Raw genomic sequence first — 15,460 nt, 5'->3', positions numbered from 1 at the left:
GACACTGGTCAGGCCACAGCTGGAGTACTGTGTCCAGTTCTGGGCACCCCACTTCAAGAGGGATGTGGACAACATTGAGAGGGTCCAGAGGAGGGCCACCCGCATGATCCGGGGACAGCAGGGCAGACCCTACGAGGAGAGGCTAAGGGACCTGAACCTGTTCAGCCTTCACAAGAGAAGGCTGTGGGGGGGGACCTTGTGATCTTCTATAAACTCACTAGGGGGGAGCAGAAGGGTTTGGGGGAGACCTTGTTTCCCCTAGCGCCCCCCGGGATAACAAGGAATAACGGCCACAAGTTGTTGGAGAGTAGGTTTAGATTAGACAACCGTAAAAACTACTTCACAGTCAGGGCGGCTAGGATCTGGAACCAACTTCCAAGGGAAGTGGTGCTGGCTCCTACCCTGGGGGTCTTTAAGAGGCAGCTTGATACCTACCTGACTGGGGTCATTTGAGCCCAGTTTTCCTCCTACCCAGGCAGGGGGTCGGACTTGAAGATCTACAAGGTCCCTTCCGACCCTACCTCTATGATTCTATGATAAGGGGAAACTTGGTTCTCCCCACCCCACCCCCCTCCAGGAACAGTAAAGGGCCTAAAAAAATAAAAATTGTTACAGAAGCATAAGTTTGTTTTAAAAAACATCAAGGTACAGCATTGTAAACAGAAATCAGTGCCCAAAATTACTTTGAGTTACTCTGGGCAGGAAAAAAGCAGTAAGCTTATCAGAGGCATGTTTTGTTTTTTCTCTGCAGCGGCATAATTTAAAGGTTCCTTTTTAAGGTAAAAAAAAGTTTTTTCTGAAGGAACTGTGTGTGGTGTATAATTCATCACCCGTAATCTTTTAAAGGAAGCTAAAATAAAGCTTACTGAACTTTGGGCCTGTAAGAAGAAAAAAAGACAAAAATTGTTTTTAGTTTATAAAAGGCAAGGCCAGCACAAAGTGTGCAGCTGTAAAAAAAAATAAAATAAAATAAAATAAAATCAAGATTTGCTGAATATAATGGTTTGCAAAAAGCAAGGGAAGAAGGGGCCACTAATGAAAATGAATTGTAAAGCCTGTAGCCTAAAAAGGGTTATGGTTAAAATTCATTAATGAAAGAAAAACTAAAAGTTAGGTAAGACCTAAAAAACAAAAAAAAAACAAAAAAGGGTTCAATTAAACTAGTGTGTATCATGAACCATCTTAGTACAGTGGTATATAAAATACAATTAAAAAAAATCTAAATAGATACATGTATTTCAGTTAAAGTTATTCAGTGGTCTATGAAATTTAATGTATTAAATTTATTTAAAAGCCACAAAATGCCAATGACACCAATAAACTAAAAGACCAGTGGCTGTTAAACACTGATAAAAAAACCCCCAAGTGTTAATTTTTATTTGTTGTTGTGTTTTTCTATTTTTAATATATTTGTATATCATAATATTTTAACTTAGCTTTGCTTATTGCTTATTGAGTTTTTTCTTTTGTTTTTGTTTTGTTTTTCGCTTTGTTAAGTAAACCCTTAATTTCAAAAGTGTGTGTAACCTCCCTGACTAGTCTCGTAAGTATGCAGATAATTCAAGCATTACCACACACCTCCCCAAAAATGTTATGGTCATTCATAACCCTTCCATTTGTTCAAAAAAGCACATTTGACCCCTTGTTTAATTGGCAAATATATAAATAACCAAAACAATATTGTCACTCATTGTATATATAGTAAATGAACTAATTATCAATAAATATATCCCACATTGCCACTCTTGAAAAAACCCTGTTTATTCCAGAGCAACAAACTATCCATGTTATTAAAATTAATTAAATAATAGCACAACCAAACTGTATTTTAATAAAACGAATTGTGTGTGTGATAGGACTCAAACAAATTATTTAACAAGGAAAAAATGCTTTATTTCCTCCCATGCAGCAATGTATGTGTAATATCACTATTATTCAAACTCCACTTTTCATGTATTATTTCACAAAACAAATAATTCAAAATATAATATAAAAAATAATTTGCTAAATTTTAATTTTTCCATAAATGTCAGTTAAACAACCTGCTCAACCTTTTAATGCAAAATTTGCAAATAACCCAAGTAACCACTGCCACTCGTAATAATCCACAAGTGCACAGTATTTCTATATTGCATCTAGGTAAAAAAAATCCTGAAGGTTTCAAAATAAGCCAAACATATGTTAGCATATCATTGGTATAACATCTTCACAGAATGGGCTCCTTCAGAAATGGCTATTCTTAATATCATGCTGCACCCTATAATAATGTTGTTTATCGTAATAAAAAGTTTATTTCTTGTCATGTGTTATATGTGTTGTTAAAAAAACTCAATATATCCAAAACTTTAAAAACTGCAATTAAAAAAATATCTTCTTACCAAACAAATGTAGTTTATGACCCATTCATCTCTAACGTTTGAAGGATCAAAGGGGAACAGGTAGCATGAACTAATGTAGCTGATGTTAACATAGAGTGTAATAGTAGTAAAATGTAACCACGTTAGTCTTGTCCTGTAAGCAACTTAAAAACTCCATTTTGTATCCTTCCACTTGACAAGTAAATGAACTCTGCATAGCCTTTATGTATGAGTGTGTGTAAAAGGGTAAATGGTAAAAGAATGGCAGAGACAGGAGAAAAAGATTTAACTATTTATATAAGCAACAAGGTGCCAAATGTAAGTTACCAGTCAGTAAACTAATTAATGAATGGCTGAAGAATCCCTTTTAGGCCTAGGGCACAAAGAAAATAACAAGGACAAGGTATGTGCCCATCCTGCCAGATGGGCAGCAAGAACACTCCAAGGCTGAGATAAGCTGCAGACAAAAGAAAAACAACTGCAAAAACAGAAGCTGAGTATGGAAAAAACCCCAAAGCACTGAAACAAAGGATGCTAATCCCTATAAAAGAACACTTTAAAAATGCCAAGTTGGGTGACTCTCTCTCTCTACTGCTGTTTCATTGGAGCACAGATGCATCTGTTTGTTCTGCTCCAGCTGTTATCTTCAAATCTGCTATCTTCAAATCATCATCATCTACTCAATAAGCTTGGGTTGGCCACCCTGGGCTGATATTAAGCAACTATTGCTGGTAACTATATTTGGTGTGTGTGTGGATGGAATGGTTGTTTTGTGTATACATATGCTTGTGTGTAATGATGTGTATGATGTTTTGTGTGTGTTTGTGTGAATGGTGTATCCGAACCTCTAGGTCTAACTCATGTAATCAATAAATGCAGCACCTTGCCTTATCCCCCTTTATAAAGTCTTGCTTGTAATTTGAGCAATTGGCAATTTAAGTAACACTCAGACCCAGCAGCTGTGGACTCTGGGTCCCAGCAGTGCCCCATGGTGCCGGTGACTCAGCATCCTGTAGCTGCAGACAGGGGGTCCTGGCAGCATCCCCCAGTGCAGGGACCCACCATCCCACAGCTGCCAATGCCGGAGTCCAGCAGCCATGGGGTGCAGCTGCAATCTCCCCCACTCCCAGGGGTGCATGGAGCCCCCCCCCCCATGATTAGGAGACTGCAGCTGCTGCCATCTTCCAGCCCTGGGGGTACATGATGCACCCCTATGGCTGGGAGATCACAGTAGCTGCAGTCTCCCAGCTGTTTGGGGGGCTCCACACACCACTTGACCTGGGAGACAGCAGCTGCTGTGATCTTCCACCACAGGGGTGCTCCACAGATCAGATATCGCAGCAGCTGCTTCTCTCAGCCACAGGGGTGAATGAGGTGCCCCTACAGCTGGCAATCCCTCTGGTGAAGGGGCTACCAGCCACAGGAACTTGCTTCTTGCCCGTGCAGGTGGAGCCTGGGATCAGACTCCCTCTGTGCCAGCAATAAGGCACAATGGAAAATGCATGATCCCATAATCATGCTTCCTGCCATGCACATGTGGCATGGCAGGAAGTATGACCATGTGGATCGTGCAGTAGATCCTATCGCACCTTTACCTGCACATGTAGAGGGACCCTAAAAGTAATTTAAAAATTATATCAAAGTAAAGGAAAAATATTCCAAGATAAACACCATTAGACTTTGTGCCCAACAGGAAACTTATGTGAGGTTCAGGATGCTTTTAGTTTTCAGAAAATATTTCATGCTACTCATTGATAACAATTTTTTCTTTAAATCTCTATGTTCAAGTCCCTGTATAGTGCTTTTAGAACAAAATGACTGGCAATAAGTAGATGACAGAAACTACTATTCAGATAAGGATCTAGAAACTCATCCCAAGGTCAACTATCCCTTTATGATTAAGGAAAAGTTGGAAGTGTTATGAAATCAAACTTCCTAATTTCAGGTAGAAAGAAAATTCTAGTTACTACAAATGAAAAACCACTACCACTGGTAAAAGAAAACATCATCATGTTCACTTAGTTTTTTCCCTCCTGGTGAAAATCAGCATGGTATGAACAACTTTGAAAAGCAAGTGAGCAAATATATGAACTCTGAAAGGTTTAGGTGCATTTCTTTCAGTTGTAGTTTTGGTTGAATGTTTAGGTCATTTTTGTTCCATTCTGTGCAATCCTCCCATCTCTCAAAATAGTTCAGCTTATATTTTAAAGAACTGCATTTCGTGGTTTATTGGAAGTTTCTTGGTGCCATTATATACATAGAGACTAAACCCAACTACATATCAGAAATTAGAAAAGGTTTCCTTTTCTCATAAACGAAATGTTAAACATGAAAATTATAATGAAAATAAAGTGCACTTTTTTTAAATATACCTAGGTGAACAAAAACAACTCAAGGAGGGAAAAACTTGAACTAGTCATAATGATATCTTAAATCACCATCACTTCCAAAATTGGATCTGTCAGGGGAAATCTAGTTTCTCAGTCCATGTTTAATGGATCAGTTGTTTCATTACTTCAGGTTGTAAAATGTTATTACACTAATTCACCTATAATTCTTTTGTATTAATTAAATCTCAATCCGGTTATTTGCATGAATGCAAGACCATGGGTTGTTAGATAATATAAAACTTGCATCTACCTATGCAACAGCACAGAAGGTTCCAATGAGGTTTATGAAACAAAAATCAGCGTCATTACATTCATCACTGTTAAGCTGTAAAAACTTCCATTTTAACTGGCAATAAAATAGCATTCTGGGTCTACAAAGATATTATTAAGTCATGACCACATAATTTTACTAGCTTGGTGCAATATTGGAAATAATATTGTGTGAATGGGATGGACAGAATTTAATCTGTTCTATCCTATGAGTCTTGTTATGCCATGACATGCTTTAAACCCAACATCACTCTTGATGTTGTAGGGTATTTATAGAGTGTAGTTAAGGAATTTGGCTTTCACTATATGAAAAATCCAAATCTGAATGGCAGTTTTTGCATGTGCATTAACAAAAAAATGGGTGCATCTGCTATCCATTCTACCAAACAACAACCTTTTTGCAAATATAAGATTCAATTTAGGAGTTGCTGAACTGGTTGAGGCTAAAACTCAGTCAAAAATCAAACTTTTTTTAAAAAAAGAAAGGGGGAAATGTGAATAAAGAATTCCTTTTCTCAGACCTTTACTGAAATCCATCCTTTTGCCTCAAATCAGGAAGTCATCTTCTGTCTTCAAATTTCAGGAATTTCATAGTCAAATAAGACTGCAGTAGAAAACCAAGACCCAGCGGAGAGTTAGGCTGGCCATCTTTCTCTATATAGGGTTTTAGTGCTTATTTCAGGTCAGGGGAAATAAGAAGTTTGGGATATACTTCATTGTGTTGAAAAACAAACCAACAGACAGAATGTATTTCCATTTATGTTTCAGACCAATTTTAACTGTGACTTTTGTTTTGCGAGGAAGGGGTTCCAATGATAAAAATGCAGCTAAACTGGCAGGATTTGAAATATAATGTTCTAGGTGTGCAACTCTGAGAACCACTGCACATTTAGACAAATTGTTGATGAAGTAAGATGGTCCCAAATACAATAGCAAATTATGTGAAAACAAGCAGATTATTTTTCTAAAATAAAAGTTAAGATTGAAAGTAGTGCTATTAGGGCTGAGGGATCAAATATAAAAGAGGCTTCCCCATTTCTCCTGAGTGAGGCCTTCTTAACATTATAATCACTCTACAGCACTATTCATTACCACCTACTTCAAAGGGTTGCATTTTAATGAGTGAGATCCTGTCACACACACTTTCCCCTATTCTATCTGTTCCATCTTGATGAACAGGAAGTCAACTGAAAGATACATAAGTGAATATTGAAAACAATATGAAAACAAAGTTTGGTTCTCTTCAGCAGCCTACTGCTCAAAGTAACGAAGCAGAATAACATGGCTGTGTATACTTGTGAGTCAAACCAAAGTTGCTATGCCTAATTTCCAGCGTAGCAGACTAGAAATGTCTTAAATACAAGCTATAACCCAGTTACTTAATATTGTTTATGCATAATTAATTGTTTCTATACATGGATTGATTTTTGGCAACAAATACTTATAGCAAAGCTTATAAATCAACAAGACTAATGTGCAAACTAATGACTAACATTCATTCCTTATAGATGGCAGGCTGAAGACCTGGGTTTATGGTGTAGCTGCTGGTGCATTTGTTTTACTCATCTTTATTGTTTCTATGATCTATCTAGCCTGGTGAGTTTTTAATTATTCCTAAACAAAAACAGGTGCATGGACTGTAATTTGAGCACTTCATGGAATCTTGTTCATATATGGGAATGATGAGTAGTTTTTGTACAGAGCGCATGGTTTGATTTTCATATCCTTTTGCCCCCAAATGGCAGTTGTCTCTCTGTAGTTGCTCAACTAACTAGATTTCTTCAGGCCTGGAATTATATCTGGTGTACCTTAAAGATACTTTAGGAACGCTAATTAGCAGTGTTGGGTAACAGTCCACCCAAGGTACCAAATGGATGCAGTTATGCATTCATTATGTATGCACCACTACCAGGTGCCACTGCACTACCACTGCACGAGCCCTCTGAATCCCCCTCCACTGTTCCAGGCCCCTCCCATGGCTGCCCCCCACCCCCTATAGCTCCAGACCTTTAAGACAAAAAAAATGAGAAAACCCTCACATTCACCATTACTGCAGCAGGGATCGCCCCCTGCCCGGCAGCACTTGGTAAGTTGGGGCTTTTTTTTTTAAAGCACCAGGAGCTGGGGCAGGCAGGGGCAGCCATGGGGGGGCATTGCTGGGGGAGCAGGGAGGGGCTGGGGGCTGGCAGGGGTCCCCCCATGGTCCTGTCCCTGCTGCAGCAGGCAGGGACTGTCTGAATCATCAAAGCTTTCCTAACCTTTTCCAAAGAGTCGAAGAGCTTTGAATCTATTCAGACCTTTTAATTGGTCCCCTGATTCAATTTGGATTCGGAGATTCAGCCACCAAATTGGGCCAAATCTCTTCCAAATCAAATCACCACCCGAAACTTTGCACAGCCCTAATAGACATGGTCTAAGTATATCCAAAAGGCAGTTAGTTTGGGGGCTTCTCTTCGTTTTCATCAGGGATCCTAGTTTTCTATGGTTTAAAAAAAAATAATTCTATGATTAAAAAAAACCCCGTAAAAATCTGTGTTTTTCCATGGGGAGCCCCCCACAACGCTGACTGGCAGAGAAGAGCGGGGCCACACCATCTCAGCCAATCAGTGGCAGAGGGAGGAGGGGGCAGCCACCATTGTGCCTGCTTCCCTGTGTGCCAGAGGCTTTTCCCCCTAAACGAGCTGCCACAGCAGCCATAAGAATCTCCCACTAGAGAGCCAGGATTTTATTTTCAGTAAGTTGTTTGTTTTTTTCTTTTTTTTTTTTTCAGTGTGGTTTCTAAAGATTCTCTGTAAAAACACAAATTCTACGTTTTTCTATGGCAAACAGATATCTAGGATCTCTGCTGATCACTATAACTACAGTCAAAATAACAAGCAACTTTGCCAGGGCGGGGTGAGACAACAGTAAATTTTAATTGCCTTATGAAGGTAATCTAATGCCTATTCCCCATGGATATTCAACAAAGTATTGCAAGAATGCCAAGAGTTTCAGGCAAAAGAGTGTCCTAACACCTTACTGGGAATCTCAGATACAATTTGACTATAAAATTATTAGAACTGGTTTAAAAAGTTCCAAAAAACCTCCAAGGATAGAAATTCCACCACTTCTCTGGATAACCTGTCCCAGTGTTTTACTACCCTTCTGGTGAGAGAGTTTTTTCCTAATATCTAACCTAAACTTCCCTTGCTGCAACTTGAGACCATTGCTTCTTGTTCTGTCATCTGCTACCACTGAGAACAGTCCAGTTCTAGCATTTCATCAGGAAATTTGATGAAACTGAAATATTTCTCAAAGTTTCTCAGGTGCAGGATAGAATTTCTAGTGAAAACAAAAGTTTAGTTGTGGGCTAGAAGTACCAGGTTTAAGCCCTTGGTTTTCCTGATTGAGAGCAGGAATTTGAACCCGAGTAAGTGCATTAGCCACCAGGTTATCAGCTATATTTGTGGTGAGTGGTTACATTATCTTCTTTCCCCAAAATATTCTCTTCTGTTCCCAAAAGATCTCACTCTTGCCCCTGATGACATGGAATAGGAAGACTTTTGAAACTTTGATTTTTTTTTTTTTTTTTATAGCATGGGAAAACAATCTCCTGCTCATATTTACTGTAAATGCTATGTGCTCGGCTTAACTTCTCTTGTGGCATTTTGCACCAGTCTGTCAGTAAAAAGTGATAGCAACGTAGTGGACCAAGTCCTCTGACATGAGATATCTCTGAGTAGGTTAGAAAAAATCTGATTGGGACATACAATTTAGTAAAAAAGGAATACCACCAGAGATGGGCTTTGAATCTCAACCCTTTCAAAGTTCAAGAAAAGGTAAGATTCAAGGTTCCAAGTCACATCTGGTGCTGCAAGGAGCCTGGTGCTCATTTTTGATTGGGCCATTTTTTTTTAAAGCAAACACCAATCAAAATCATATCATCTTTCAGGACTATTCACTAAACTCATAATGTTTTGGAGCAGTCATGTCAGAACTTAACATTTAAGGTAGATCTAAATACTAACCCCTCAACCTATTTCCAGGAACTGCTGTTTGAAGGGTTTGGCAACTTCCTATTGTTTAAAGGATTATGTTTAGTTTTTACCAGTCAGCCACACAACTAGCTGATAAACCACTATAAAAATGAACCCCATCACTACTAATATCTAGTTTCTTCCCCTCTAGTTACATAAATAATCATTTTATTAATTCTTATAGCAAAAAGCCAAAGAAACCCCAGAGGAGACAGAACAACCGGTTGAAACCTTTAACCTTGGCTTATGATGGAGATGCTGATATGTAACTTCCCACAGCAACGAGTGGATTCTACATTATTGTTTTGAAATCAAGGTATCCAGGGGCATGCCATGGAGTGGATTCTGGGTGTTTTTTTAAACTGCACCATAAGTAAAGAAGAATGGATTTCAGAAAGCCCATGGATATTCATGGCATTACTGCTTTATTCCTGACCATAAGCACTGAGAATTCTGGGAGATGCATTTTAATAGATAACTGCCGTTGGAGATATTTATGTGGTCCATTTTGCAACTTACAAACTATAAAAACGACCTCCGTCTCCAAGCGCTGTAGCTGACATAGTATTCACAGTTGAGAACCCCTCATGCCAGACTTAACCTGCAACATTAACCAAGTATAATCAGCAAGCATGAAGAGTTTGTACCACGCTGTCTATAACTCTTTATATTCAAGCATAGCTTATATACTCAGTTGAACCATATGTATTACTGTCAGATTATGTATGTGTTAACAAGCATTTTAGTGCTAGTAAGATGTTAACCTTTACCTGAGAAAAGATTAACCCACTAAGAGAGTTCAGCCTCTTGGCAATTGATGGTAGTTTGTATTACCTGCATTTTAGAGGGTAAAGACTCACTTGCAAGACCGATCTGTTATCACTCCAAAGTATCAATGCCTCACATATACCAGTATCTATGAAGAAAATATTCAGTATTTTTTAGTGGTTACTGTCTGGAAAAATGAATACCTAGTGTAAATGTTACAATAGGTTTCTACTTTCTCTAACTCTCAAACTGTTGCCTGCATCTTTTTTGCTACATGTAAGGCAAATTTTTGCACTATATTAGTGCAGCATGATATGCACTTAACTAGTATTGCCATAGAAACTGCCTCTTTTCAAAAAGGATGATGATGCGTCTTGTGCTAGGAGTGTCAAGTAGACAGGTCTTGAATCCTGAAGAAAGTAGAGTTCAGTTTGGACTGCAAGTAGATGGAATCAGCTAAGACGTGTGTACTATATACACTGTTTGTCGTCACAGCGGCCATTTTGTAGTCTATATCATGGCAGTAATAAGTGTCTAGTTTCTTGCCCCATTTACCTACAAATATAGATCCTCCAGTTGGTTTCTAATTGTACTTTGAAGGCTATTTATGACTAGATTTTTTATATTTGTTAACTTTGTTAAAAAAGAAAAGTGGATGCTCACTAATCTTGAGTGAAATGCCTGTTTGTCTGATGAAATGTTCTGATTATTTGTTCAGCTCAAAGAAGAATTGTTATTGCTTATTTTCCATCTATAAAAGAAAGAATTTTCACTGTTGCTAACAGTGCAAAATTCAGCCCTTTAGCCTCTTTAATTAGGGTAATTGGGTCTAATCAGAATTTTTAAATCAGCTAAAGTCTTCAGTGTACCAGTACACTGGTTAATGAAGAAGAATATGAAAAAAGTTGCTATGGTAAAACAGTTGGATAAGTATTTTTCCTTCTTAATTCTTGCAGTATAACGCATTGTTAATGTCTCACACACTGTCTTTTCAGTACCAGGCTATCATTTTATGTATACACCTGTTACAGACGTCACTCATGACCCAAGAAGGGTTATTCTCATTAGGTGGCTTCTGTGTGTAGACTAAAAGAAAAATATAAATGACTGTGCCATCACTAAGCAATATCATGACAAAAACTTTACCAGGCAACCTTTAAGAAATAATTATTTTGGAAAGTTCAGTATTAGGTTCTCAGGTCTTTTTTATAACACAAACCGTTCCTACCTATCCCTCACAGTATTTGTTCTAGGAGCACCAGTTTATACACAGACATTAAACTTTGGCCTGGATCCACTGAAATAAATAAATGGACCCCCATTGACCTGGGCACCAATTTTCCAGTTGTACTTAATGTACATTTTGTGTGAAGATCAAAATCAGAATATGGTCAGATTTCAGTTTAATTCATGATAATAAAGTGTGTTAGTATCATATAAAGATACTGATCCTCCTCCCCTAATGTATAAATAAATCTCATTAGTTATGTGTAGATGAGAAGAACAAATGAGCTTTTGTTAATAGTCACCTGTATTTGTGCAGGTTTAGCTTTCACCTTTCTTTCACCTTGATTCTGCAACTTGGTGTTGTACTACCCCACCTGCACAGGAATCTATTGCAGTTAGCAGGATATTTTCCCATGGCAGAGGTTCATTTTCATACAAGTAGCAGGACTGGGGCCTTAATCTTACATCATTTCAAAAACATTTCTCTTTATGCACAAAACTAATGTTTTTATAATGCTTGAATGACAAACAGTTAGGTCGTACCTTAATCACACAAACAAAATTCTTGGAGCAGTTTTGGGTTGTTAAACCATGCAAATGAATCATGAATTACTTACCTTTAGAAGCCCATTTCTGGATGTTTAATTACTTCAAGCCAATATCAACCTGGGGGGGAAGGTAGAAATTTTCTTTTTGATAAATGAGTTGCTATTAGTGATTCCACTGGCTAGCCTTCTTCCAGGAGCTCTTCTGTAGCTCTCACCATGATGCCGATTTGACCTTAACACCCAGAATTTCAGAATTATTAAGGTTTGCTGTTGCATATTTCTTCCTATATAAAAAATCAGTATTAATAAACTTAAAGAAAATTAAGGAATATTTGGCTTTTACGGTCCATAAAGTTATTTTAATATATAATAAAATTGATGCCTGGCCAGTGAATGTTACTGATGGATATTTACATTGTGCTAAATGATACATTTCATACATGGTGTGCAAGTTTAAAACTTGGAATGCACATAACACTCATGCCAGAATGGCTGCTTCTTCCTTTGTGAAGATAGATATTCATTTTAAAAAGTTGTTAAAGAAGGGCTTATGCTGTAAGTCTGTAAATCAAATTTCAAAAAATGGCCAAGCCCTAGAACACTGAAACCAGTAGTAAATAAGGAAATATCAATACAGAGTGAAAAGTAATTTACTTAAAAAAAAATCAGAGTGCTTCTTCAAATCCAGTGCCTAAAGCAGTCACTACTGTAGATTGTTAGTTTGTGAAAGTAATGTTTCCAGTGATCAGATATCTCTAAACCATTCAGAAAATAGCAAAGTAGGTATTTTCTTGTTGGTGTGGTGGTTTGTAAATTCTTTTTTAAAATCTGTAGTTTCTAGATGACTGTGTCTGCTTTGAGTCCTGGAGCAGTTTCTTTTGAAAGCTGTGGTGCTACTGAACAAGTTTCTTTCTTTGTCCTCCTAAGGCACAGATTTAAAATTCCCTTTGTTACCAAAATGTAAAAATTCATTTCCCAATACAACCACCTGAAAAGACCAATTCAAACATTCTGTGTATAAATCACTGTAAAATATACTGAAATCTGTCTTTTTACCTTTATGTAAATTGTGCTTACCCAAAGTTGAGAATTTATTTTGCCTAACTTAATTTACTTGAATATTTATTTTGTAGGAGGACGCAGCAGCTGTCTGAGGAATGTTTACCTTTTTTGAGGGGGGGTTAATGTTAATTTGTAAATTGTGTATTGCATTTTATTTGATAAATTATGTATATTTCTTTTTTTTATGCGCAAAATGTTTATGTACAACTACCACAAACGTGTGTATATTGTCACTAAGCTTTATTCAGTTAATACAGATAACATGAAAATGTAATTGAAGTCTTACATTTTCATATGAGTTATTTACATAACTGATGTATTGCTGACAATAAATATAAACACAAAATCATTTTCATGTCTGTTTTTAACTGATATACTATACTGCGCCATGGTGGAAGGAGACTAACAATAAAAGCCCAACTCCCTAAATATTGCCATCCTTTAAATATTCTTTTTTTACTTAAAGACAAGTTGCAAGTATGTTGATTTAAAAATGAAAATTATGTTTGATTTGTTCTGGTAACAAGTCCTTCAAATGTCACAGTGACTTAAATATGGACTGTAGGGTCATGCTTTACTAGTTATAAATAGTTTTTAAAAATCCTATTTCAAATACTGTTGCTCCTTACCTGCTAAATTTTGAATTCAGACAAGAAGATATCTTTACAGAAAAGTCTGCTGTAAAAAGGTAATGCCAATCTTCCTGCAACTAAGACTCCCATCCACTTCAGTGAAGCTGGATCTGCCTCTGCATTGTAAAGATATGAAACAAAACAAACAAAAACAATTTAAATAAACCCCCAGACTATGATGGATTACTTTATTATTTAAAGTTTGATTGTTGAGCAAGCTGTAGCCAAACTAATCCCAGTTGCTTCTAGCACGAAAAAAATTTAACTAGGATGGAAATGAATTCATAGTTTTGCTTTGTTTGGGGGGGGGTTTGGAGGGGGGCGGGCATGACAAGGAGGGAGGGAGACTTGTATTTTATCTGCACGTTCTCCAGTAAAGTTCAGATTATGGTTTTTAGTTACTATTGCTGTAGCATGTTTTACTCACCATGTCAAAGTGGTCTAAATATAATAGGAACCTATCTTGGCTTCTTACAGGTCCACTTTTTAAATTGTCTCAAAAACCATTGTATGAGTGTTTAATATTTCCTTGAAGGATGCGAGTTTCAAAAAATATCACCATTTTTCTCCCTCTGCTCCTGCAAAAATTTGTGGAAAAGCTCCCACTGACTTCAGAGATCACAAAATTAAGCTACAACTGAGCATTTCAAACTCCCTTTAGTAGATGTCTGTATTTAGTTTCAGGTTTACAGTCAGGTGTTTCAGTAAAAAACAGATATACTCATCCCATTCAATCTTGTGTGTTCAAAGGATTAGTCAACACTGGGATGCAAGGTTATTTTTATAACACCAACATATTTTTTTATTTTAAAAAAAAGTCTTGAATTAGTACTATGAGCAACTCATCAAGCATGCATTCTGGTTTTAGTAGTATTTACAAAAAAATAGCTAAATATATGTACATGTATAAACCATATTGTTGCTTGTTATTCGTGTAAAAGCCATGGTACACAATGATTTTGATGAGGATTTCCTTTGAAAATTGGTTATGATAAGATTTACTTTCATTAAAAAATAAAAATTGGCACATTTTGAATTAAGATTTCAGGACACAAGATGCCCATTTAAAGAGTACCTGCACAAATGTACCATAGCTTAATTTCTCTTTAAATGATTTATTTGCATCCTACAAGAGCTATGCAAATTATTCTATAATGTCCTTGCCTCATTCCTGCAGTTCTTCCCATCAGTCCTTTTTTTTCTTAATGGCAACAGTCAAAAATATATAGCTAATTGACTGTATGTAAGAGACCCATCTAAAGGGATATCCCATTTGAAATGCAGTGCACTGCTTTTTGCTTTGTCTTGTCAAGCCCAGTGATCATGCCATGATGGCATTACAGGAAGTGTCTAAACCAGCCAATTAAATGAGAAATACAATTTAACATTTTGAACTTTACTGGTAAGGAACTTCTTTTTTCTAGTGTAAGCCTCAGAAGGACCAAATTACTTTTTTATAATTTTAGCTGGTGGCAAAGATTCCTTTCTATGTAAAATATGCTTCTCCCTTACTACCACACTCCCTTCTGCTAAAATTCCAGTTCTAATAAACTATCTGTTATTTTTCTTTCTTAATAGTTACCCAGCATAATTTATGTTGTTTTGCCAATTTTAATTGCAGTAACTGTCTAGAATATAGTGTTAGATAGTTTAATATCTTCATCAGGATCCTGTCATTGCTGGAGACAGGTTTTGACTCCTGGTACTTCAGAAATAGCTGATGTTTGTCAAATGAGTAATATTTTGTATATCATGGCTAATATGCTAAACAAGAATTACTTCAGGTGTCATTTGCATGATCCAAAATTATATTAATCAAAACAAATATAAAAGAACCATCTTGATGAAAATGAGTGGTGCAGCAGTCTCATTCACCTTCCAAACCACCTACAGCAGGACAGGAAATGATATATAAGAAATGGGAGAGGTGAGGAAACATTTCTTAGGACAATGAGAAAAGCTGACAAAAACAATTTCTCCAAAATCAGTAGCTGCATGAACTTTACAATCTTGTTTCATGTCCCCTTAAGAGCAAAAGGATTAGTTTACAAAGGAAGTATTCTGAAGGCCAAAACACTACTGTCCGGCAAATGCCAAAGTAGATGGCATTTGAATACCAGCTGGAAATGTTTCACAGCCTTTGAAAATATAGGAAGAATTAATTTGATCTTCAGACCATAACTTTAAAAA

At 36.9% G+C, this 15,460-nt stretch overlaps 1 protein-coding gene across 7 annotated transcripts in view; it reads left to right on the top strand.

The window, feature by feature from the left end:
• Positions 1–12,975, top strand: part of THSD7A (thrombospondin type 1 domain containing 7A) — a 555,303-nt gene extending 542,328 nt beyond the window's left edge. For 6 of the 7 annotated variants that reach the window (XM_025212153.1, XM_025212155.1, XM_025212154.1 and 3 more), the window contains 2 exons: positions 6,526–6,613; positions 9,218–12,975. In XM_025212153.1, the coding sequence (XP_025067938.1) occupies positions 6,526–6,613; positions 9,218–9,302 (173 nt within the window). In that variant the 3' untranslated portion in view covers positions 9,303–12,975. The remainder of the gene's footprint in view (positions 1–6,525; positions 6,614–9,217) is intronic. The other variant, XM_025212158.1, reaches the window with a different exon arrangement.
• The last annotated feature ends 2,485 nt before the right edge of the window (positions 12,976–15,460 follow it).

This window comes from Alligator sinensis, unplaced genomic scaffold (assembly GCF_000455745.1).
Source record: "Alligator sinensis unplaced genomic scaffold, ASM45574v1 scaffold938_1, whole genome shotgun sequence".
NCBI classification, from domain to species: domain Eukaryota; kingdom Metazoa; phylum Chordata; order Crocodylia; family Alligatoridae; genus Alligator; species Alligator sinensis.
This window is presented reverse-complemented; position numbering and strand designations above follow the sequence as displayed.